The sequence below is a fragment of the Panthera uncia genome, chromosome D1 (genome assembly GCF_023721935.1).
Source record: "Panthera uncia isolate 11264 chromosome D1, Puncia_PCG_1.0, whole genome shotgun sequence".
In the NCBI taxonomy this organism is placed as follows: domain Eukaryota; kingdom Metazoa; phylum Chordata; class Mammalia; order Carnivora; family Felidae; genus Panthera; species Panthera uncia.
Window position 1 is genome coordinate 57,640,388 of NC_064808.1, and position 23,993 is coordinate 57,664,380.

The 23,993-nt window shown below is 56.4% G+C and overlaps 2 protein-coding genes across 6 annotated transcripts in view; both read left to right on the top strand.

Annotated features, from left to right (window-relative positions):
* The window catches only part of CAPN5 (calpain 5), a 51,622-nt gene extending 33,944 nt beyond the window's left edge, over positions 1–17,678 (top strand). For all 4 annotated transcript variants that reach the window (XM_049652648.1, XM_049652677.1, XM_049652668.1 and 1 more), the window contains 10 exons: positions 5,180–5,388; positions 7,910–8,102; positions 8,867–9,060; positions 9,707–9,784; positions 10,618–10,813; positions 11,453–11,575; positions 12,757–12,953; positions 13,853–13,968; positions 14,539–14,675; positions 15,649–17,678. In XM_049652648.1, coding sequence (XP_049508605.1) covers positions 5,180–5,388; positions 7,910–8,102; positions 8,867–9,060; positions 9,707–9,784; positions 10,618–10,813; positions 11,453–11,575; positions 12,757–12,953; positions 13,853–13,968; positions 14,539–14,675; positions 15,649–15,831 — 1,626 coding nt within the window. In that variant the 3' untranslated portion in view covers positions 15,832–17,678. The remainder of the gene's footprint in view (positions 1–5,179; positions 5,389–7,909; positions 8,103–8,866; positions 9,061–9,706; positions 9,785–10,617; positions 10,814–11,452; positions 11,576–12,756; positions 12,954–13,852; positions 13,969–14,538; positions 14,676–15,648) is intronic.
* Positions 17,679–20,047: 2,369 nt separating this feature from the next.
* MYO7A (myosin VIIA) overlaps positions 20,048–23,993 on the top strand; it is a 93,598-nt gene continuing 89,652 nt past the window's right edge. Inside the window, exons 1-2 of one of the 2 annotated variants that reach the window (XM_049652707.1) lie at positions 20,048–20,466; positions 22,596–22,658. In XM_049652707.1, the coding sequence (XP_049508664.1) occupies positions 22,641–22,658 (18 nt within the window). In that variant the 5' untranslated portion in view covers positions 20,048–20,466; positions 22,596–22,640. Of the gene's footprint in view, positions 20,467–22,496; positions 22,659–23,993 lie in introns of those variants that run through there. The other variant, XM_049652713.1, reaches the window with a different exon arrangement.

A 23,993-nucleotide genomic window follows, 5' to 3' on the forward strand; every position in this document is an offset into this window, starting at 1 on the left:
TCTCTCTCTCTCTCTCTCTCTCTCTCTCTCTCTCACACACACACACACACACACACACACACACACACACTGGTGCTCACACACATGCATGCTGTGTGCACCCACACACACTGACCATCATGAACTTGCATACTCACACCTGCGTGTCCCATGGCTCAGTCCCAGGAGGATTTGAGCCTGGAGTGCTCCAGGCACCAGGGCATCAGGGGGTGCTGTGGCACACCCGTTGCCTGAGGTTTCTGGGCTGATTTTGTAGTGGTGCCAGGGGGCCTACGAATCCCACACAGTCCTTTCCTTGCTGCTGGGTCAGCCCAAGTAAGTGCCGTGACCCTTCAGGCCTCTCTTTTCCCATCTGCGCAGGGGGCTGCTGCTGCTGTTTCTCCTCTTGGGAGGCTTGACCAGGTACCTGAGGTCCGTGCCAGTCCCAAAGTTTGCAGATTGTTGTGTGAGTGCACGTGCTTGTACCGCATACCCCAGTGGGGATGACCCCTCACATGTGCACAGCCCTCCACGGTTAAGGCAGCACCTCTGAGGCCACTGTCCATTTTGGTTTGCTTTTCTTTCTTTTTGTTTTTAATTTTTTTAATGTTTGTTTATATTTAAGAGAGACAGAGTGTGAGCGGGGGAGGGGCAGAGAGAGGGGGAGACACAGAATCGGAAGCAGGCTCCAGGCTCCGAGCTGTCAGCACAGAGCCCGACGCGGGGCTCGAACTCATGAACCGTGAGATCATGACCCGAGCTGAAGTCGGACCCTCAACCGACTGAGCCACCCAGGCGCCCCCATTTTGTTTTTCACATCAGCCCTGGAGTAGGGTAGGCAGATGCCTACACTGAGGCTCAGAGCGGTGGCCTAGTCGGAACCTAAGTCTTTGCCATGTACCGTGATTGGCAGTGTGTCCGTAGTGGGTACAAGGTCACCAGCCGGTCAGGGCTGTGCTGTGGCTGGCACTTGGAGACTTTCCTTCCAGAAGGACTTGGCCGGCTGTGGAGCTGGGCCAGGCCCTATGCTGGGTGGGGTGCTGGGTGGGTGGGGGGGATCTGGGTGTGAATGGAGCTCAGCTTTGCCCTCCAGAAGCTCCCTTCCCAGGATCAGGGAAAGAGCCTGCGGGAGCACCAGGCCTGGAGACCCCTGCAAGCTGCTGCTGAGCTAGCCTGAGGGACAAGGATTGGGACAGTACTGGCAGAGGGAGCCACATGAGCAGAGCCGAGGTGGCCTGAAGCAGCGTGTGTGTAGATTTCCATGGGGCCCGAGGGAGGCAAGTGTTCAGGGTGAGCCTGAGAGTCAGCGGAGCCCCAGGGCTGTGAATGCCAGGCTGAGGAGCTGGTGGCCGTGGAGATGGGGCATTTCACTTGGGAGGAGAGAGATGTCTTCATGTGCTCCCTCGTACCCATCCCTCGGCCTCAACAATTGTCAGCTGGCAGCCGGTCTTGTTTCCTCTTATTCCCTCCCACGCCCTCCAGGCAGCTTCCCATTTCATCTGTAAATATTTCTGGATGCATCTCTGAATGATAAGGAGTCCTCAAAAACAAAAACAAACAAACAAACAAAAAAACAAAGCTCTGTAACCATAATCCTATAACACAACTCAAATAATTCTACGATACTTCCTTCATAGCGTCAAATACCCAGTAAGTGTTGTGGTTTCCAATTTCTGCCATAAACGTGTATATGTTTTATGCTTTGCTGGAATCAGATCCAAACGAAGGTCCGCGACTCCAATGGTTTGTTTCCCTTCATCTTTTATTGTTTTCCTTGAGATTTCTTTGCTGAAGCCACCTGGCCTGTCGAGTTTCCAACTATCTAGATTTTGCTGCCTTTGTTTTTGTGGCGGTGTTTAACGTGTTCTCTGTGCCATACATTTCCCGCAAAGGACTGACCCCTAGAGGCTCGATAAGGGTCAGGTCCAAGTTTTTTGGCATGACTGCTTCCTAGGAGACATTGTGTGCTTCTCTCACAGGGCCCCGTGATATCTAGTTGTGTCTGTTTTTTGTGATAGGAGAAGCCACCAACGACCATTGCTAAATCCCTTATTTGTCGGTGGTAAAGTAGCAGGAGTCTAATATTCTAATTTCGTCCTCATTTCATAGTTGCAACTCACCTCCAGATATACACCTCCCTTCCTCTGTTGGTTACCCTGTGGTACAGTCTGTATAGAAAAGGCGGGATAAATCCTGATTCTTGCCCTTAATTTTCCAGTTGTTAAAAAAAAATGAGTCTATTTCCCAGCTGTTCTCCAATAGTGACTAATTATTTGTAAGTATCGCTGTGGTCTCATAGATTGGAACATATTTGATGTGTTTTCATCTGTTGCAGTAATCATCCTTACTGAAGCTGAGGTTGGCCCCTCTTTGGCCAGTGGGAGCCTCTTTAGGTTGGTTCCTGAATCCTTTGATGTGGCCCCAGGGTTTTGCTTGCTTCCTCGATTCCTGGGATGCCTGGATGTGGTGTGCGAGGGTTTGTGTGCCCGTGAGAGCATACCTTCCTGGACAGTCTCCTCCCTCTCACTCAGGACCCTGCTGGCAGCAGAGGGGTTGTGGGGGTAAGAAGCTGGCCATGCTGGGCCCACTGGCCATGACGTAGGAGGGGAAATTGAGGCCCACGGGGATCCCTAACTCAGGATCTGCAGGCCCTAGAGCCTCATTAGCTGCTTCCCGAGCCCCAGAGGGCCCAGAGCCAAGCCCTGGGTTTGGCTAATGATCCCCCTGCATCCCCAGAAGTACCTCCCAGCGCCCTGTGAGGGCTCCTCTTCCTCCCTCCCCGGGCCCCACACAGTCCAGAGCTTTCAGAGCAGGGAGGAGTGGAGGAGGGTGCACTGGCCAGGCCGGTGTGCTCAGCTTCGGACTCCCTATCCCTCTGTGCCCTCGGGCAGCTCCTCGTTCCTCAGCCTTCCCGTCTGTGCAGTGGGGATGATAACCCATCCTGCAGGTGCCCCGTTTTTGATATAGCTTTCTGTCCTGAGTGCAAAGTGGGAGAGAGTGCCGGGGGGGCTGGGGCAGAGGCTGCCCTGGGAGGTTTCAGAAAGGACACAGAATTGACTGAAAGTGGAGCAGCCAGGATAGAGCCTTTTCTGGGTTGCGGACACTGTAGAGGGCCCTGAAACCCTGAATGTGAGTCCTGCCTCCCTCACCAGTGCCCACGGGCAACATTGTGCCAGCAACTTCCGATAGTATTGCCTCAAAAGGTAGCGATAAAGGTCAGGGGCAACAGAGAGAAAGGTGTGCCTGGCACCGGGCCGGGCTCCATGGATGGCAGTGCGCCTCTCACTGTGGTCGGCATTTTCATTTTCTTGGTCTCCAGTGTCTCGCAAGGGACCATTTGTCTTCGCCAACATCCTTGTTGATGGTAAGAGGTTTGTAAACAAAAGCCTTCTTAATGAGCGTGGGGGTTGGGGAGTGGCTTTTGGCAGAAGAATCTGGTCTGGGCCTTGGGATTTACGGCAGTCTGCAGCATCTCTGGCTCCTCAGCCTGGATGCCTGGGTGCCCACCCCCATGCCTGAGGGTGGTTTTCTTCCAGAAGGGGCTGCCTCTGGTCGCAGTGGGTTCAGCCCCACTTGGTCCCCGGCTGGGCAGGGCCGGCAAGTCAGCCTGGCTCTAGGGTGACAGGCTTTCCCTCCTGTGCCCACCTCCCGCTGCCCAGATGTGCCACGTCTGCTTGGGGGACGCCCACAGCCAGCTGTCAAGACACCTGCTGGGAAGCGGCTTCTGGCCCTGCAGGGTCGGGCCCACCTTTCCCTTCTGTCCATGCTCCCCCATGCACCCCCTGTCAGCCTCAGCATTTGCCTCTCCCACCAGACTAAGAGCCTCCTGAGGGCAGGGACCATGTCTGATGTGTCTGGGTCCTCGGTGTCAGCACAGACCCAGTGCAGAGCGGTCCACAGGTCACAGGTCTGAACCCTGGCTTCCAACACAGTCTGCCTGACTCCAGAGAATGTGTGTTTCCTAGCTGTGTGACCCTGGCCAAGTTACTTGCCCTCTCTGAGCTTTAGTTTTCTTAGCTGTCAAGGAGGGATGGATGATAGTAATCTCTGCACAGGGTTATCCTGCAGATTAAACTGGGATTAGCCATGGCAGTCCTGGGCACGGCACCTGGCATGTCCGAGATGTTCCATAAATACTATTGTCAGAGACCCACTCAATGCCTATGAACTTTTTCACTCGGTTAACACGTGTATATTAAGTATTATGTCTGGGCCAGGTCCTGGACCATGTATGTGCTGGGCATATACCAGTGACAAAACCTGATGCATCCCATGCTTTTAGAGAGCTAACATTTCAGTGAGAGTAACAGAATTGAACGCAGTGTCACACAGTTGTTTAATGATAATTGTGGTAATGGTCTCCGAGGAGAAGTGCCAGGGGCCATGAAATGGACCGACAGGGGTCCTGGCCTATAGTCTGAAAAGTCAAGGAGAGCTTCCTGGAGGAGGGGGTGGACCCTAAAGGGCAAGTGAGATCAGCTGGGTGAAGAAGAGAAGGAAGAGCAGGTGCGAAGTTTCCGAGCAGAGGAAGAGCCTGGAGCAGGAGAAAACGGGGTGGGGGGGGGGGGGTAAGGGGTTAAAAGAGGAAGAAAAGCCAGCCTTGGAGCTGGGGGTGGGGCAGCGCACATTAAGGGTTTGGAGCTCACCTCCTAGGAAGGCGACGTGATCAGAAAGATTACTGTGCTGCTGTGTAGGGTGAGGGCACAGGTGGTTGTCGATGCCACAGGTTATAGTGTTTTGGGACGAGGAGATGGGGGCTGGGCCAGCGTGGTGCTGGGGACAGAGAGGAGAAGGAGTTTAGCGGAATGTAGGAGCTCCGAGTGGCCTCACTGGCTGGAAAGAGGGAACGGGAGGAGGCCGATGTGGCCGCCTGCTTCTGGCCGGTGCTGGACGGGGCGGTGGCGGCACCCTTCACCAGATAGGAACCGGAATTGGTGTAATAGATTTCTAAGCACTGGAGGGTGCACAGGGAGCCCCGAGGAAGGGAAGGGGAAGCCCAGAGTGACAGCCTCCAACCACTGTAGAAAAGGGAAACTGAGGCCCAGAGAGGAGAAGGGTTCGCCCAAGTCCCACACTGGTTCATGGCAGAGATGAGACCTGAACCCAGTATTCCTTTCTATTTTGATTCCCTCGAGGCATTTCCTCAGGAAGCCAGATATGACCATCGCTGTGTTTCTGTCCTGTCCCCCTCCCCATCCAGGTCATCCCAGACTGGAAGGAGCAGGAGTGGGACCCTGAGAAACCCAGTGCCTACGCGGGCATCTTCCACTTTCACTTCTGGCGCTTTGGGGAGTGGGTGGACGTGGTCATTGATGATCGACTGCCCACAGTCAACAACCAGCTCATCTACTGCCACTCCAACTCCCGCAGCGAGTTCTGGTGTGCCCTGGTGGAGAAGGCCTATGCCAAGTAGGTGCTGGTAGGGCGGGTGGGCGGGTGGCCAGGCTGGGGCGGCTCGCCTTGTGGGCTCCACCTGGGTGCTGCTCTAAGCCGGGGAGCCCAGGGCACGGCCAGCGGAGCCTACTCTGTGGCAGATGAAGGTCTGGGACCTGGTGTCCAGTCCCCAAAAACCAACCCACAAAGTGAGGAATGGTTCCTCCTTGTTCTAGCTGAGAGGGCAGAGCCAGGGCTCACATTCAGGTCGGTGGTTTTTCCCCAAAGATGCAAGCCACCCAGCCCTCCCTGGCAGCCTTGCCGAGGATGTGATATCTCAGAGCCAGGGCTGGTCGTGGTGGGTCCATCCATTCTGTCTCCACTGACCCCTCCTCCTGTTCTGTTCCAGGCCCTGGGTCCCCAGCAAGGGCACAAGCAGAGGTTTGCTGAGCTTTGGAGGGCTTTGGAGCAGAGAGACCTGCTCAGGCCCCTGCAGGCCTGGAGCAGGAGGGCCAATGGGGTCAGAGACCAGCCCACCAGCCCTGTTGAGAATCCTTCCCTGGTTCCTCCTCCCAGGCCCATTGGTTGGTCTCCTTGGACTGTGTGTGTGTGTGTGTGTGTGTGTGTGTGTGTGTGTGTAAAGGAAAAAGGAAAACAACAGCTCCCAACATCAAAAACAAACTTAAGCAGTGCCTGGGTGGCTCAGTCAGTTGAGTGTTGATTCTTGATCTCGGCTCAGGTCTTGATCTCACAGTTTGTGAGATTGAGTCCCATATTGGGCTCTGCACTGACCGAGTGGAGCCTGCTTGGGGTTCTCTGTCTCCTTCTCTCTCTCTGCTCCTCCCCACTCATGCACTTTCTCTGTCGCTTTCTCTCTCTCAAAATACATAGAGTTAAAAAAAAAAAACCTCAAGGAAACACATTGACAGATTCCATTTTCAGTCCTAAGAAAGGAAAACCCGCCCCCTGGTGGTCACTGAGTCTCCATGGTCCTAGGTGCAGACCCCTCTCCCAATCCGTGAGAGCCACTTAGTAGGCTTGCTCTTATTTAGGTAGCAGTTTTATTAATTTTTTTTTTATTGTGGTAAAATATAGAAGATATGGAAATCCAGGCAGAAGGTAATAAAAGTCACCTGTATACTCCTGCATATTCTTTTGGGCCCCTCTGCTCCCTTTCCCTGTTTGAGGCCACCTGAGTTAACCAGGCCTCCTCCCGCTTCAGGAAACTTTGCTGCCCTCCCCTCAAGGCCCTGCCCCCACTCCTGTCTCCCTCCCTGTGCTCCCTGCATCCTCTGCACACCTCCCCACTCCCTCCCAATAGCAACTCGTATTTATTTATTTATTTATTTATTTATTTATTTATGAATGAGACAGAACGAGAACCAGTGGGAGGAGGGTAGAGGGAGAGGGAAAGAGAGAATCTTAAGCAGGATCCATGCTCAGTGTGGAGCCCGACACAGGGCTCAATCCCACGACTCTGGGATCATGACCTGAGCTGAAATCAAGAGTTGGATGCTCAATCGACTGAGCCATGCAGGTGCCCCACCAGCAACTTTTAATATCTTTGATGCCTCTTTTTGTTTATAGGTTACCGTGCAAAGCCTGTGTTGCAGCTTTGTGGGCCTGGATTTTCAATTTATGTAATCTGTTTTGTTATATGTCCCATTCAGCTGCTCACATCCACATTCAGCACTGCCTTTAAGACCCCAACCCTTTCCCTAACATTTAAAGAAGAAGCCACAGTTGTGGCCCTAGCACCTGAGATGTTGCACATAGTAGATGCTTAATGTTTTTTATTTTTTATTTTTATTTGTGATTTTTTTTTTTTTTTTAGTAATCTCTACACCCAACACGGGGCTTGAACTCACAACCCCGAGATCAAGAGTTACATGCTCTTCCAACTGAGCCACCCAGGCACCCACGCAGCATTAGTTGGTTTTTTTTTTTTTTAATGTTTATTTATTTTTGAGAGAGAGAGACAGAGTGCGAGCAGCGGGGGAGCAGAGAGAGAGGGAGACACAGAATCCAAAGCAGGCTCCAGGCTCTGAGCTGTCAGCACAGAGCTTCACGAGAGGGCTTGAACTCACGAATCGTAAGATCATGACCCGAGCTGACTTTGGACACCCAATGACCTGAGCCACTCAGGTGTCCCTAACAGCAGCATTAGTTTTTAAAGTCAATTCCCTGTTGTTAGACATTTAGGTGATTTCTAGTTTTACGTTCTTATAAATAACGTTAGTTATTTATAATTGATGTTTCAAAAGATGCATGAGTTTTTAATACTTTTGACAAGAATTGCTCGGTTTCTGGACAGTTAAGTGTTGGAGACAGACCGCTAGGGCTAAGGAGAATTTGCGTGATAAAACGGGGCGGTTCAGGGAGACAAACGCTGGCCTGGGAGCCAGAGACAGGGATTTCAGTGTTGGCTCTGCCATGACCTGCTGTGTGACCTTAGTTTGCTTGACCTCTCTGAGTCCCCCAGATCTCCCCTGTAAGGTGAGGGTTTTAGACAGGTTGGGGAGCATGAGCGGGGAATTCTTTCCACATTGCTCCCCAGGCTGGCGGGCTGTTACCAGGCCCTGGATGGAGGCAACACGGCGGATGCGCTGGTGGACTTCACAGGTGGCGTTTCCGAGCCCATCGACCTGACTGAGGGTGGCTTTGCCAACGATGAGGCCAAGAGGAACCAGCTCTTTGAGCGTGTGTTGAAGGTGCACAGCCGAGGAGGCCTCATCAGTGCCTCCATCAAGGTGAGAACACAGAGGCAGCCCTCCCCATCATCAGCCCTTACTGGGGTGTCCCAGGCAGGGCCCCTGCTCAGACTAGCTCATAATCTGGACGTTCAGCCTCACGGTGGGGAGGGGAGCAGCTGGAGTGTGCAGCCCCCTCCCCGGTGCTGGGCAGCACGAGCTGTAGGTCCCTTGCCCTGACCCCCTACACTATGAAATACCTTGCTGTTTGACCAGCATCCCCCTTTTACGGGCATCTTGTATTGGGGCAGTAGGTGTCTGTGCATCTGAGGGTCCCTTAGTCAGGGTCGCTACAAGGCGACTGGAAGAGGGGAGGGAGACTCTGCTCCTGGCACAGGCCCAGGTGCCTCAGGAGGATTGTCTTATTTCATCGACTGCTTTTATTTCAGGTGGGGGAGCTGGGGCTCAGTGCGGGCACCAGTGGTGGGTCCATAGTCCGGCTCTCTGGAAAAAGAAAAAGCCCTGCTTTGTAGCGTTTGCTGATTTCATTGGCGTAAAAGGCTCCCACCATGTTGATTTCAAGCTAATGTTTTAACAGTTGCACAACTGAGCCTGTGCCAGTTAACGCCAATGCGCTCCTGGGCCACCCCACTTTAGCTGCCCCATGGGGGCTTTGTGCACACGGAGCCCACCCGCCTCCCTTTGTGTGGGGCTGCCATTCCTTCCCTGTCCTATAGAGGGTGGTGTAGGCACACACCATCCCTGCCCCTCCAGCTGGAGCCTGACCAGACCCTGTCTCTCTGGGCAACTGTGTCCTCCTGTAGGCAGTGACAGCAGCAGACATGGAGGCCCGCCTGGCATGTGGCCTGGTGAAGGGACATGCATATGCCATCACTGACGTGCGCAAGGTGCGCCTGGGCCACGGCCTGCTGGCCTTCTTCAAGTCGGAGAAGCTGGACATGATCCGCCTGCGTAATCCTTGGGGCGAGCGGGAATGGAACGGGCCCTGGAGTGACACGTGAGGCCCGGGGATGGGGGTGCAGGCACAGGGCAGACCCCAGGTGGGTGGGCCCCAGTATGAGAGCTTGGGCAAGGACAAAGGTGGGTTTCCTAGAGGAGGTGACACCCAGGCTGGGCCTTGAAGGATATGGGAGGAGGATGACATTGGGAGACTTACTTTGCAGTGGGCACCTGTGTGGGGGTGGGTGGGGGGTGGATTCTGCAGGGAAGAGTCCTGGAAGTAGGGATAAGCTGATTCCTATAGAGGACAGAGAACCCAGTCTGGCGACGAGTGGGAAAGAAAGCAGGGAGGGAGGCCACCAGGGGTGAGAATGGGGGTGACTGCTCTGTGTTTGGCTCATGGCCCTGGTGAGGTGAGGACCGGAGCCAGGCCCCTGGTGAAGGAGCCCCCTTCCTTGAAGGTCATCCTGCCCTTCCCCCGCCAGCCTGCAGCCTTGTTCTCAGACCTCCAGCCCCTGGCATGGTGGCAACCCACCCTTACCAGACAGGCTTTTTGGAGACGGACTGGGCCTGGCCCTGGGTGCCCCCATCTATACCCACGCTGATGGAGGCCTGGTTCTGGGCTGTCCCTCGGGCCTCCTCTCCCTTGCCAGGGTGGCCCTGGTTGGGTCCCTCCTCTTACACTCCTCCCTCTTCCCTCCCAGCTCAGAGGAGTGGCAGAAAGTGAGCAAGAGTGAGCGGGAAAAGATGGGGGTGACCGTGCAGGATGACGGGGAGTTCTGGTGAGTGTGTCCGTGCCCCACGCGGGCGTCCAGGGCTGGGGAGGGCCTCCTGTAGCAGGGAGCACCAGATGGGGGGGCAGATGCCTCACCATCAACTTGCTCTGTGGCCTAGGACAAATCACGCCTGTTTGCTTCTCTGTGAAATGAGTTGGGCAGTAATGGGCCCGTTCATCCCCGTAGTCCCCAGTACCAACCTCCAGGGACCCTGAGCTGCTCCAGCACGCAGGCTGGGCCCTCAGCAAGTAGGCCAGGATGCCGGCAGGTGGGGATACGCGGGGCAGGGGTAACGCTGGCAGCCTGATTGCCGAGAGTTGCCGAGAGCAGCTGGGGAAGAGGAGAGGCCTCTTGGAGTGGCTGCCTCCTAAGCTGGGCCTCAGGGTCAGGGGAGCCCTTGGTGGGCAAGGAGAGAGACCCAGCCCAGTCAAGAGAGTACGCTTAGGTTTGAGAAGAGGGAGTTCAGGGAGGCCAGGGAGGTGAGGGGAGCTAAGGGGGCACATGGGTTGGGGCTGGGCTGGGAAGATGGCAGCAGCCTTGCTTAATATTGTTGCTGATTGTCACAGCTAGTCTTGGCCGGCTCCCGTCTGCCGGGAGTTGTACTTCGTGCTTTTACTGCATTGCTTAATTCCCACGCTACCTCTGTGAGGTGGGCAGCTGTTGTTAGGTTCATTCCCATTTTACAAATCAGGAAACTGAGGCCAGAAGAGATGTGAAGGGGCCAAGTGACGCCACCTCCACACTCACTCCCGTGTGGGTCGTGCTTCAGAGCACACAGGGTGAGTAGGCGGGTGGCCAGCCAGGGGGACCTACCCAGCCTCACCCCCTGCCACACCCAGGATGACTTTCGAGGACGTGTGCCGATACTTCACTGACATTATCAAGTGCCGTGTGATCAATACGTCTTACCTGAGCATCCACAAGACGTGGGAGGAGGCCCGGCTGCGTGGCGCCTGGACGCGGCATGAGGACCCCCGGAAGAACCGCAGCGGGGGCTGCATCAATCACAAGGACACCTTCTTTCAGAACCCGCAAGTGAGTGTTTTCGGGGCCCCTACTCCGCCCCTTGGGCAGCCACGGGGGCCCTCGCCACTGCCCTGCATGGGCTCCTGCATGACCTTGGGTATATCCCTGTTCCCCCGTGGGCCTCTGTGCACCTGTCTGCATAGTGGGGGTTGGGTGGGTGGGTTCGGGTGGTCCTGGGCAACCTGCAGATGGTAAAGGTGAGGAAGCTCGTCCAGAATTACAAGGACATATAGAGGGAGGCTGAGCTGAAGGCCCGAACCCCTTGTTTCCACACACACGGTTCTCTCCTTCCAGGGGAACTTGGCCGGATTGGCTCTTCCTCAGGGAGGACCTCTCCCCTGCGCCTCCTTTGTTAGGACCCTGGCAACTGTTTACCTTTCGTGTTTGGCATGCCTTCATTTGGCACCGACTGCGTGTGGACTCAGAGCTGAGCTTCCGTGATCTCACAGAGTCCCCCCGCCCCTCAGGCAGCGTAGGCAGCGTAGGCCCATCTCACAGATGAGGGACTGAGGCCCAGAGAGGTGCTGTGACTCACCTGGACTCACACGTGGAACTGAGGCCCGGCTCTGGCCCAGCTTCCAGGAGCCAGCAAGCCTGTCTCCGGCCCGGTCTCACTGCCGTGTCTCTCTTCCCTGACCTTCTCTGCAGTACATCTTTGATGTCAAGAAGCCAGAAGATGAAGTGCTGATCTGCATCCAGCAGCGGCCCAAACAGTCTACCCGCCGGGATGGCAAGGGTGAAAATCTGGCCATTGGCTTTGACATCTACAAGGTGAGGCCAGCTGGGACCCCTGCTCTGGGTGAGGAGAGCGAGGGAGCTGGATTTTAGGCCACCTTGGCCTGGGGGAGAACACTCTAGAATACTCTGGCCACTGACATCATCCCTGCCATTCTGGCCACAATGGCCGATGCCATGGGCATGCTGTGGCGTGAGCCCTATTTGGAACACCCACAGAGGCCCAGCCTGCCTGGGGTCAGTGGCCATGGGAGCCCTCAGCCTGATTTCCTCCTGCCACAGACCCACTGGCTATTTGGCGGATGGGAAGGTGGTCAGGGCCAGGCCCTGGGAGGCCCCCGCTGCTCCCTCCCTCAGGCCTCTGGGTCCCCCTGAGGTGGAGGCCTTGCTGGGCCCTGGGAGGAAGCAGCTTGGGCAGAGCCAGGTGGGCTTGCCGCTGGCCGCTCCCCCTGGCCTGGGACCCGAGGCCCTCCTCGTGTTGCGACACCTGGTATGTGATGGCACTTGGCATAGCGGGATGCCACGGGCCTGCCAGACACCGAGAACCTCGGGAAATCACGTGGACGTGCTGGGCACATGGTCGGAGTTGAGCCCCTGCATTTGAGGCGCTCAGTCACATCATCACAGTTTGTTCGTGTCCTTGGGTTGGTACATCCATTGCGTGCTGAGGTGTTGTGACTTTGACATGTCGTGACCTAAAGTGACATGGCTGTAGCTTATCATGCCACTCGTTCCAGGAGTTGTCTGGCATGTCCTGGCAGCTGGTGATGTCATCTCCTGGCCACGTGCTGTGTTGTGGGCAGATAGTGACACGGTCGCTGTTACCAGGGGGCTGCCCGTTGCCCCCCTCCTCCTAACGGCTTTACTGAGATAGAACTCACATACTATGCAGTTCACTCATTTAAAGTGTGCAGTGACCTTTAGCACGTTTGTAGGGTTGTGCGGCTGTCACCAGTCGATTCTAGAACGTTTTCATCACCCCAGAAGGGAAGCTCGCACCCTTTAGCCGGCACCGCTCAGTGCCGTCCGGCTCCCCGCCATCGTCCACCCCCGAGCCTTAGGCAAGCACTCGTCTACTGCTGTCTCTTTACTTGCCTTTTCTGGGCATTTCGTGTAAATGGATCAGGTCGCTCTTGTCAGGGCAGCGAGGGCGCGATGTGCGAGGTAGGTGGGGGGACCGGGGGCTCCGTGCGGACCAGCCTCCCCGCTCCCCGCAGGTGGAGGAGAACCGTGAGTACCGCATGCATGGTCTGCAGCACAGGGCCGCCAGCTCCATCTACATCAACTCGCGCAGCGTCTTCCTGCGGACGGACCAGCCCGAGGGCCGTTATGTCATCATCCCCACCACCTTCGAGCCAGGCCACACTGGCGAGTTCCTCCTCCGGGTCTTCACTGACGTGCCCTCCAACTGCCGGTGCGTGGGGGCTGGCTCAGGGCCGGGGCTGGAAGGGCCGGATTCCATAGCAGGCTGTCTGCGGAGACGTTGAGGGTCTGCCCGAGGCGTGGAGCCCAGACCTCCAGCCTCCCTGGGCTGACGTGAGCACCCACGTCCTTCCCCTCCTTCCCCTGCTCCTCTGTCCCAGCCTCTCTGGGCTACATAAAGGGGCAGTATTTCATATGTGCATAGCACTTCACAGTTTACAAAGCTTTCGCTCTCTTCGTTTGCTTTTCCTGAACCCCAAGCGGGGGCCTGACCTTTCCATTGTACAGATCAGAATTGGGGATCGAGGTTTGGGGTGGGGGTGGTTTCCAAGGTCATGACACCAGTGGTCGAGTTGGCCTAGGCGGACTGCTAGAGCCATCCCCTCCCTGCTGGGGTGCAGGCCCCGTGAGCCCCCACACTGTCCTCCTACCCTGGTAGTCAGCCCCGATTCAGTGCTCCTTGCACACGGTGCAGACCTGGGAGGCAGCACGTGTGGTGGGCTCTGGGGACCTGGGTCCTGCCGGCCCAGGCTCCACCTCTGTCCAGCTGTGGGGCAAATCCCTTCTCCCGTTGAGCCCAGCGCGCTTCGTAATCTGTAAAAAGGGCGTGATCACCCAGGGCTTTGGGAAGATCACAAATAATACCTGTAACATCCCAGCAGGGGGCTTGGCACACAGTGGGTGCTCAGTGAGTAGCTTTTTCTCTCCGGGAGGACGGGGCTCCCTGCAGTAGAGAGAGAGCAGCAGGAAGCCCGTGGTGGTTTGCCCAGGATGAGCAACGTCTGGACTACATACTGCTCCCCTCCCCTGCCGTCTTCTCGAACCCCCTCACCTTCCATCTCCCTGGCCCCCTCCACCACCTCACCCCTCTCCTCCTCTGCCCTGTACCAGGGAGCTGCGCCTAGATGAGCCTCCCCGCTCCTGCTGGAGCTCCTTGTGTGGCTACCCACAGCAGGTGACCCAGGTGCACATCCTAGGGGCTACCGGTCTCAAGGACTCCTCGACGGGTGAGCTCGCCTGGGGAAAGCTCTGGGACCCACCTCCCCAAGGAGATGGCCCATGCCCCCTCCCCACTGCTCAGCAACAGACACCCAGCCTCCCGAGCTCTCTTGCTCTCACTGAATGAGCAGCCCTTTCCTAACATCCACTCGGGACCCAGCCTTGGAATGAAACTGGGTGCGTAGAGAGGACCGGGCTCTGCTGCCCGCTTTGGGGAAGCTTCCCGTGGGGTGGGGCAGTCCGACACAGGGACAGACAGCTGGGAGGCAGGGCTTACAGAAGGCTCCCTGGAGGAGGTGGCCTTTCTCCAAGCTGAGGCGGCATTAAGATATGAAGCCCGATAAGGCGGGATAGGGAAGAAAAGTGTCTGGGCAGGGGGAACAGCATGGAGGCCAGAGATGACCAGTCTGCCCCCTCCTGTCTCTGGAAGTTAGGAAGGGAGTCAGGCTGTGCTGTCCCTTCTGAATATAGGAACTCCGTCCTCTGCTTTGGGAAGGGGAATCACCTCCCAGACTTCTGTCCCACTGGGTCCTGCCCCAGGCCCCATCATCACCCCGTGGCCCACTCAATTTCTCTAGGGGCCAACTCTTATGTGATCATTAAGTGTGAAGGGGACAAAGTCCGCTCGGCGGTGCAGAAAGGTACCTCCACACCCGAGTACAACGTGAAAGGCATCTTCTACCGCAAGAAGCCAGGCCAGCCCATCACAGTCCAGGTGAGCTCCACCGTCCTGAGGGTCTCCCCTGGACCCCCTGCCTGATGTTTTCCCACTCATGGGGGCTGGGCCCAGGGTGGCAGAGCTTTTGTTGGGGACCCAGGAACACTAAATTCTGGTTCCCACTCTATCCCTGACATGGTATGCATGGCCTTGGGAATTCTCTTGCCGGCCCTTCCTCGTGCCCCAGAGTGCCCCCTGTGGGTGAGTTGTATTAGACGGTGTGATTTTGAGACACAGTAGGGTTAGTCTCCTGGCTGGGGACAGTGGTCATCTCTGCCAGCTTTGCCCCCATGGCTTGGGAGTTGTTCCTTAAACCCCACTGGAAGTGGGTCCACCTGGAGAGGTTGCACCAAGGTGGCATATAGTGCGGGTGGCTGTTTCCCCAGAGCAAGGGGCCAGAAAGCCACGGTCCTGGATTGGGCTTTCTTCCCTTCTCAGGCCAAGGTGGCCCGTGGATGTTGATTTTGGGCTCATTAGTGGGAAGTCCTCTGTCCTCCCGGCACAGGCCAGGGCCTCCCCGGGAAGGTGGAAACCATCAGTAAACAAATGCCCAGGTACCCTGGGGAAGCCACTTTAGGATTTCCAAGTTTTCCTAACACTGGGCCCCACTGGATCAAATCACAGACCCATAGCTGTTGGGGCTGAAAGGACTCTTAGGGGCCGTTGATCCAACCCTCGTATTAAACATGGGGAAATCACTTGTCCAAGGTCACCTAAGGTCAGTGGCAGAACTAATAGTAACAGACTAGACTGTATATGGAAAGGAGTTTGACAGATGGGAGGAAGCCTGAGGCTCCGGAAGGGGACGGCCTTGCCCAGGGTTCACAGTGAGGCAGAGGCAATGCAGGGCTCCTCTTAGCCAAGGCTTGCACTGCAAGAAAGGGGTTCAGGGCCCTGCCACCAGCACCCCCACAGACCTATACTCCTGCTCTTAAAGATGCCCCCCCACCCAAACCTTGTCTCCTCCCAGATCTGGAACCACCGAGTCCTGAAGGACGAATTCCTGGGCCAGGTGCACCTGAAGGCCGACCCGGATGACCTCCAGGCCCTGCACACCCTCCACCTCCAGGACCGCAGCAGCCGGCAGCCCAGCGACCTGCCAGGCACGGTTGCTGTATGTGTCTTCAGTAGCACGTCCCTCACGGCCGTCTGACCCCTGTCCCTCTGCCTGGCCTCCACAGTTTTACCGCCATCTGCATGTCCCCAGCCAGGCCAGGGACTAGCCAGGGAGCCAGGACACTGGGGGCCTTTTCCCAGCTTTTCCGCTGACTTGCTGTGTGACCTTTGGAGGCCTCTGCCCCTCTCGGGGCCTCAGTGTCCCAAGGACCCCGAAGCATTCCCTTCTCACGGAGGAGTCTTCCTGCCTGAGATTTACAGTAGCTCTTCCGACCCCAGCTGTCACCACTGCTAAGGGACTCTATCCGTTGAAAACGTTTTCTCAAGGCCCTGCTGTCTGCCGACGGAGTGCCAACCTGTCACTTGTTTACACAGGACCTTTCACGTCCCCAGGCCCCACTCTTGCCCCTTGTGTCCCGGACCCGCCCCCGTGTCCCAGACTTTGCTTTCTCTGTCACCTACACCTGGTTTTCTAGCCACTTTGAAAGGACTCTTGGCTGTTGCCGGGTTTCTGCTTAGGCTGGAATTAGGAAAATGTGCAAGTGTCATTCATTCTCTACTCCTGCCCACTTGCCCATTCATTTATTTATTCAACAGAGATTTGCCAAATGAATAAATGATGCCCATGAGATGCCCGCTGGAGCTGGGGCCCTCCCTGCAGCTCTGGGAGACCTGGCATCCACCTGGGGCCTCACCCCTGCCCGGGTCCTCTCAGAGGTCAATGCCCAGACACGGCTGCGGCCTCACCCCAGGTTCCGATTTCACGCCTAGCCTCTGGGTGAAGGCCCCTAGTGGGATGGTGGCATCTTCCTGCCTCCACTTCCTTCATGTCAGGAGGACACCCCCCTTTGGTCGGCCAGGAGGGTGTGGCGGGCATGGGGACCTGAGGGGAGGCACGTGCTTTGAGGCCCCCCTCTGCTGCAAGACCTGGGCTTTTCCTGGGAGGAGGCCTGGGGTAGCAGTCTTAGGCCCACTGGGCTCAGATCACTTCTAGGGCTTGGCAGGAGACCTGTAAATCCATCACCTGACCAGAGGCCCCTCTTCCAACATTCCCTGAAAAATGCAGCCCTCCTCTTGCTGCCTGGACCAAAACGTTCCTTTAGTCCTCAATGTTTTATATTCTTTAGTGTTAATCAATCTTAACCAGGGGTTTTTAAAGGAAAACTGAAAGCCTGAACCCCTTTTTTCATCTTAAACTCCAATTCCTGTGGTTCCCCTGATTTTATTTTCATTCTGCTGGGGGAGGGGGTGAGGAGAAGTCACATCTTCTCAGAGGAGGCCTGCAGGTGGGTGAATAAGAGGGTATTTTTTTTACTTGGACGTATCGCAAGCCGGCACCACCCGTGTTCTTGGTGAGCGTTGGCGCCATGACCTGTTTCGGGTCCCTTCTGTGCCCTTCCCTGGCTCCAGACTGGGCACCGTAAATGAAAAAGCCCAGGTGGTTCAAGAACAAGAATTCCTGTGGCCTTGCTGGGAATTCCTTTTGGGCACCCGAATGTTTGGCTCCAGATCTGGCTGTTTGCTGCAGTGTCCTGGCTGGAGGTGCTGGATTCTTGACTTTGCCTCTTCACTCTGTGGCCAGCTCTACTCCTGTGCCCTGGTCCCCGGGCCGCACGAGGGGCCAGGAACTGAACAAGGAGGACAAGAGGATTCCTTCTCGAAAAGCTGGGACTTGCCCTCGAGAACCTGGGCCTGGGGCTGGGACATGACCACATGACCAGGAGCAAGTCACTGAAACCTCCTGTGCCTCGATTTCCCTTCTGCAAAGTGGGGCTAATGGTTCTTGTTCGTCAGCACTCTCGCTAACAAGTGCTGAATAAGGGCAAAACCGTACCCTTTATGTATCTCTGTATGCGTGCACACTATATCCACTCATGTAATCACTTCCCAGTGTCTTTTTCAAGTGAAGGCTCCCAAGTTGGGGTGGAGACGTGAGGGCCGGCCTGGGGCTTCTGGGGCGGAAACATGGGTCTTTGCTCAGCCATGCCCCCTTGGGCTAGGGGGCAAACCAGGATCAATTGGCGGGCCTATGTGGGCTTCAGTCTGAGGATTGGGCACTGCCTCTTCCCCCCCAAAACGGGTTTGGCAGCCCTCTCCTTGCTTCCTGCCCCTCTGAGTGGGCCAGGCTGGCTCCTGGCTGTGCAAATGTCCCTCCCTGATCCCTGGGCGGGTAAGGATAGAGTTCTTCCGGGCTGGGACTAGAGGGTTGGTGGGGAGAGCAATTGCTCTGCTCACCTGATGCACCCTTCAGCCTGTGGGGCCCACGGAGTCCCCATTTGCATCTGGGCAGGGCCTCTGGTCCATACCACCCAGATGTGGGCTTTACTCCCCTCAGGGCCTACCGTGGGGTCAGGAGTGGATACCTGTTCTGTTCTCAGAATAAACATTACTACAGTCCCAGAAAGACTTTCTTGTATCTGTCTGTCCCTCTGGGGGTGAGGGACAATGGAGGGAATATTCCCAGGCTTAGGTAGGTGACTGCCCTCTGGTCAAGAGGCTCGTGAGGGAGGACTTGAGAGTTAACAGCTGAGGCTGGGCCCCACTGCCTGCCCGGTGCATCTGTGGGCAGAGGTCATTGGGATCGTTCCATCATTGATTCAGCTGGCCTCATCCCAAGCCCTGTCCCGGGCACTGGGGATGCAGGGAAGCAGCCACAATCCCATCCATTGGGCAGTCTACAAACTAGTGGGGAAGGCCAATGGGAACACTCCAGTCCTAACAAATGCCACCCAGGGAGTGACTGGTAAGGCAGTGGGAGTTCTGGGAGCTTCCAGCCTACCCTGGAGGGCAGGTCGAGGCCCCGATGCAAGTGGGAAATGGAGGGAGGGAGACAGCCACAGGAAGAGGACCTGGGTTTGTGGGGCACAGGCGGATGTGGGGAGGCCAGCGTGGAGGCTGTTGAGAGGAAGATGCTGGCAGCTCCAGTCGGGGTTAGGGGCTGGGGAGAAATAGTGGACAGAGCTCAGTGATGACTGGGGTGGAGTGGGGAGTGAGGGAAGATGAATTAAGGCCAGTTTGTAGGCTTCTCGACAGGACTGCGAGCAAAGGACATTGTGAATTCTGAGCCCCGCTTAGCAGACTAGATGATAGTGGGTGCTGAGTACACTGTTGCTGTTACGTCAACTGGAGATCACTGCGGACCTCTCCGCTCCGTACCACGCTGGGCCCGTCCTCACAGATCAGGCCTGCATTCTGCCTCAGTGCTCCTCTGGGGGGCTCAGTTTTCCCATCTGCAGGCTGACAGCCTGGGAGGCTCCGCAGGAGAGCTGACTGGGGGAGTGGTGGGTAGCAAGTGTCAATGGCAGGTGCTCCCCCAGAAGTGGGGGCGGCGACCTGCAGCAGCTCCTGCTGGGGCCCCCTGGCCAAGCCTCTAGCAGCCGGCTACCTGTAAGGGTCAGAAAGATGGAGTCAGAATCCTGGTGCTGCCTTCCCTCACTGCTCCAGACGGGGGCGCTCTGGAGGGCAGCGGTGCCCGTGCCCAGCAGGTGGCGCACTCGGGCCTCCCGCCCCAGTTGCGGACACACCTCCGACACACCTCAGTATATTATAGAGGATGGGGATCTCAAGGAGTGCCTCCCTCTGCCGAAGCCCAAGTTCCCCCTAGAGAGGCGTGCACTGATGGGGCAGCTGCCACGTGGCAGGAGGCAAAGGATGGTGACAAGCACCTGCCAGGTCTCAGCAAGGAGTCGTCGATGTTACCCTTTGCCAGTGCTCGTAACATTTTGTGTACTCCTCCTGTTCATGTCCAGCCCCCACTTGTAAGTCACATTATTTTACTTCAATGCGTCCCTGGAATAGACAGGGCTTCTCCAAGTCAGTTGGTTTGAAAGAAAGTTTCCTGGGTGATTATGGACAAGACCTGCCCACCCCCAGAACAGGCTGTGAGGACAGTGTTGAAGTGAAGAGCTTGAGGGGTTGCATCTGAGGGGAGCCCTTGGGAAGTGGATCTGGGGTTGTGTGTGTATGGGGACTGGGGAGAAAGGGCCAGAACATGGGGCTTGCGACCTCCTGCCGGGGCCCTGCCCTGCCCTGCCAGGTCCCTTCCTCTCAAGACTGTGAAACAGCCATTTACAGAGAAGAAAACAGCTTGGTGGAGGGCAGGCAGGTGCCAAGACTCAGCAAATCAGTGACCAGGTCAGGATTAGGAGGTTTTCTGCCCACGTGCTGGGAGCAGGTGGTGTTACCGCATATAAGAGCAGGCAGCTGAAGCTGGGCTGGGTGGCTTTCGCCTGAGTCTCGCACGGCTCAGCGGCACAGCGGAGGGAGTCCAGGGCCCCCGGCTCCCCACTGGGCAGTACAGCCTGCCTCCTATGCTGATGTCACGGCACCCAGGTCTCGGAGGCCTCTCCGACTCCGCCTCCTGAGGGAAGGTTCCGGAGCAGGGCGTGGGGAGGGCAGCAGTGCCGCTGGACAGCCGTCCTGGCCAAGAAAGGAAGGGAGAGGCTGAGAGGCAGACAGACAGTCACACGGTGAAAACCTGACACATCCAGAGAGACAACCCCCGCCCCTGCCCCCCACCCACGGAGTGACTGGCCTCGGAGCAAGACAGAGGAAGAGGGGACGTGTGTCTGCATATTGTCCCAGACTGGTGACCCCAGCTCTTGAGCTCTTCGTGCAGGTGGCAGCTGTGTGCAGTCCGGTGAGCAGCTGAGAGTGGGGAACTGGGACCCCGGTAAGCATGGGCTACCCACTGTCCTGGGCACTGGGAGAAGGGGGATCCCGGGCTTGGGCCAGCCTGGAACACCTGCCCCCGTAGCCATTCACTCCTGGTCTGGCCTCCTGCCACCTTTGGGATTCCAGCCACAGGAGCCACTGAATGAAACTGTCCTGAGCCTGGACAGATGGAGGCTCGTAGCCTGGAGAAAGGAGGAATCAAGGGGCATGGCATCCAGTGAATTGTCTGTGACCAGGCCGGGGCACCAGGGCAAACTACCGGAGTGGCAAAGAGAGAGAGAGTCTCTTTTGGCCTCTAATACTTCCTTTATCTCTTTCTTTCTTTCTTTCACTTTTTTTTGTTTTTTAATTTGAGAGAGTGAGAGCAAGTGTGCAAGCAGGGGAAGGGCAGAGAGAGGGAGAGAGAGAATCCCAAGCAGGCTCCATGCTCATTGTGAGCCCAATGCCGGGTTCAATCTCACAACCGTGAGATCAGGACCTGAGCCAAAATCACGAGTCGGACCCTTAACCAACTGAGCTACTCAGGTGCCCCTCTTTTTCTCTCTTTGAGTAAGTGACTTCCTTCTTCTGTGCCTCAAGCTTCCCATCTGTGAAAGGGGAATAGGAAGCCCTACCACCCAGGGTTGTTGTGGGAACAAGGTAAAGTCGGGCACGGGCATAAATTATAACTACAGTTTTGTTTTCCCTCTTGTCAAGTCAAAAAGCAGTCAACTTAAACATGGATTAGTTCTTCTTTTTAGGAAAAGTTGATCCTGTAGCTTTTTTTTCTTAGGTGTGGCCATTAAATTCCATGTTCTTGCCACCCATCCACCTTCCAGAGCCCTGAAGGCCCTGGCCCTCCCCAGCTCCCGAGGCTCACACTGGTGCAGGAGGCCAGGGTGAGGCTAGGCAGCCTCCACAGATGCGGCTCCCTATGGCAGCTGCCTGCCGGCCCTTGTTGAATTGCCTTCCCTGCCAGCCGGGCTGGGTGCAGGTCTCCAGAAGGACCATGCGCCTGCTGTGTTCCAGAGCTCTGGGGCAGGGGTCAGGGCTCAGTTGTCAGGCAGTGTCCTGGGCAGAGGATCAAATGCCCCAGCGCCTCTGAATGGGCCTTGTGAAAAATTGATGCTCGCCCTGGGGGGCAGGTTGGGGGCCAGAGTGGCCTCACACGGGGCCTGTGGCTGGGGCTGCCGCGGATCACCACGCTTGGTCCCACAGTTCCTTCCTGGGCCTGGCGCTGGCCTTGTGCTGTGTGAGGCAGTGGCTGAGCCTGCCCCCAGCCCTGGATCAACCCCCAACTTTGGGGGGAGAGAGGTGGGGACAGATCCAGACCTGATAACATAATGCATATAGTCAGGGCTGGATAGACAGGAACATCAGGGCTCTTGGCAGCCTGGGGGTGGTCAGCGAAGGCTTCCTGGAGGAGGTACTGTCTGACCTGAGCCATGAAGTGTAGGTGGGAATTTACTAGTTGGAATTCCAGGCAGAGGGGTCAGTGTATGCAAAGGCCAGGAGGTATGAAAAGGGTTGGTGTATTTCAGGAGTTGTGGGTGCTGAGGATGGCCTAGGTGCAGGGACAGGGAAGGAAGAAAGCAGTGAGAGGCAAGACTAAGACATCAGAAGCCACATGGTGCTGGGTCTTAAAAGCCAGCCTGGGGGGCTTAGAGCCCCCATCCTAAAAGCAGGGCATGCATGAGCACGTAACACTTAGCCGGTGACCCTCCCCTCGGGCCAGGCTGCTCCCATCACCCAAACTGCTGGGGCAGCCCTCAGCTGGGAGGCTGGAAATCAAGTCCTATTCCTGAACTTCCCCTGCCCTGCTGTGTGACTTTGGCAAGTCTTGGTCCCTCTCTGAGTCCCTTTGCCCATATGTCCAGGGGAGGGGGCTCCTAGGAGCCCTTTAGAAATCTCTGAATGACTGTAACCAAGAGAAGAGCTCAGCTGCTCTGGGCAGTGGAGCTGGTGACGGCGGCTGAGGCTCAGGTCACGCAGGCTGGGCTGTGGCCAGAGGGAGAGAAGCCAGGGAGGGAGTGTTCCCCAGGGGGAGGAGTAGCTGAGGCTTTGGGAAGAGCCCAGGTGACCCCAGCCAGGCTCAAGGCTGCCAGGGCTGGCTTTCTCAGACATTTCACATGGTCTCTCCCTCTGCAGAACTGTATCTGGCCAGGCAGGAAGCAAGAGCATCTGACAAAGGACATGGTGATTCTTCAGCAGGTGAGTGCTCCCGGCACCCCCATTGTCCTTCATCTTTCTACGCCAGGAAGAACGCTGTTGGGTGACTCATCCTCCCCCATCCCATATTCTCCCATCCATATGGTTAATGGTAGGGCACCCTCCCCAATACTTTCTCTTAGAAACCTCCTATCTATGCTTCAAAACCCAGCTGTGAAACTCCCTGACTCTCGCAGGCCCAGTCTAGAACTGCTCCCTCTGATGTGTCTGCTGGGGCTTCCCTTTCTCACTACACTCACCCTACTGGATAGAAATTACTTATTTACGTACATCTCCGAGTTCCCAGGCATGTGCAAAGGCCCAAATGCGGGAAAGCCTTTGGGGACAGGGAATAGGAAGTTGGTCAGTCTGTGAAGCCAGACCAGGAAGGGTCTTGAGCCTGACTGGGGAGCAGAGAGTGGGGGATGACCTGGTGGGAACTGGAGCTCCCGGGGGTAATATGGAAAGAAACAGAGGTGCTGTGCTCGGCTGAGTCCTCCAGCCCCCTTTCCTTCCCAGGGCCACAATGGTCCCTGACCCTCAGCCCTTCCCCGTGATCAGCCTGAGGCTCTAATGAGCTCCTGGTCTCCAGAGCCAGGAATGTGGGCCCTGAGCCAGGTCGGTCTGGCACCAAGCCCTAGGGCTGGTGGGAGTGTGTGCCACGGGGGCTTGGCCAGCAGCTCCACATCCTCCAGGCCCGTCAGAGGCCAGCGGGCAGCTTTGTCCTGCAGCCGTGTGTGTGTGTGTGTGTGTGTGTGTGTGTGTGTGTGTGTGTGTGTAAGAGGAGTCAGGTTTCTGGTTTCCAGCAGGGAGAATCCGAATAGATGGTCTTCCAGCAGTAGCACTGCTAGGAATTTACCCAAGGGACACAGGAGTGCTGATGCATAGGGGCACTTGTACCCCAATGTTTATAGCAGCACTCTCAACAACAGCCAAATTGTGGAAAGAGCCTAAATGTCCATCAACTGATGAATGGATAAAGAAATTGTGGTTTATATACACAATGGAGTACTACAGGGCAATGAGAAAGAACGAAATATGGCCCTTTGTAGCAACGTGGACGGAACTGGAGAGTGTTATGCTAAGTGAAAGAAGCCATACAGAGAAAGACAGATACCATATGGTTTCACTCTTATGTGGATCCTGAGAAACTTAACAGGAACCCATGGGGGAGGGGGAGGGGGGGAAAAAAGAGGTTAGAGTGGGAGAGAGCCAAAGCCTAAGAGACTCTTACAAACTGAGAACAAACTGAGGGTTGATGGGGGGTGGGAGGGAGGGGAGGGTGGGTGATGGGTATTGAGGAGGGCACCTTTTGGGATGAGCACTGGGTGTTGTATG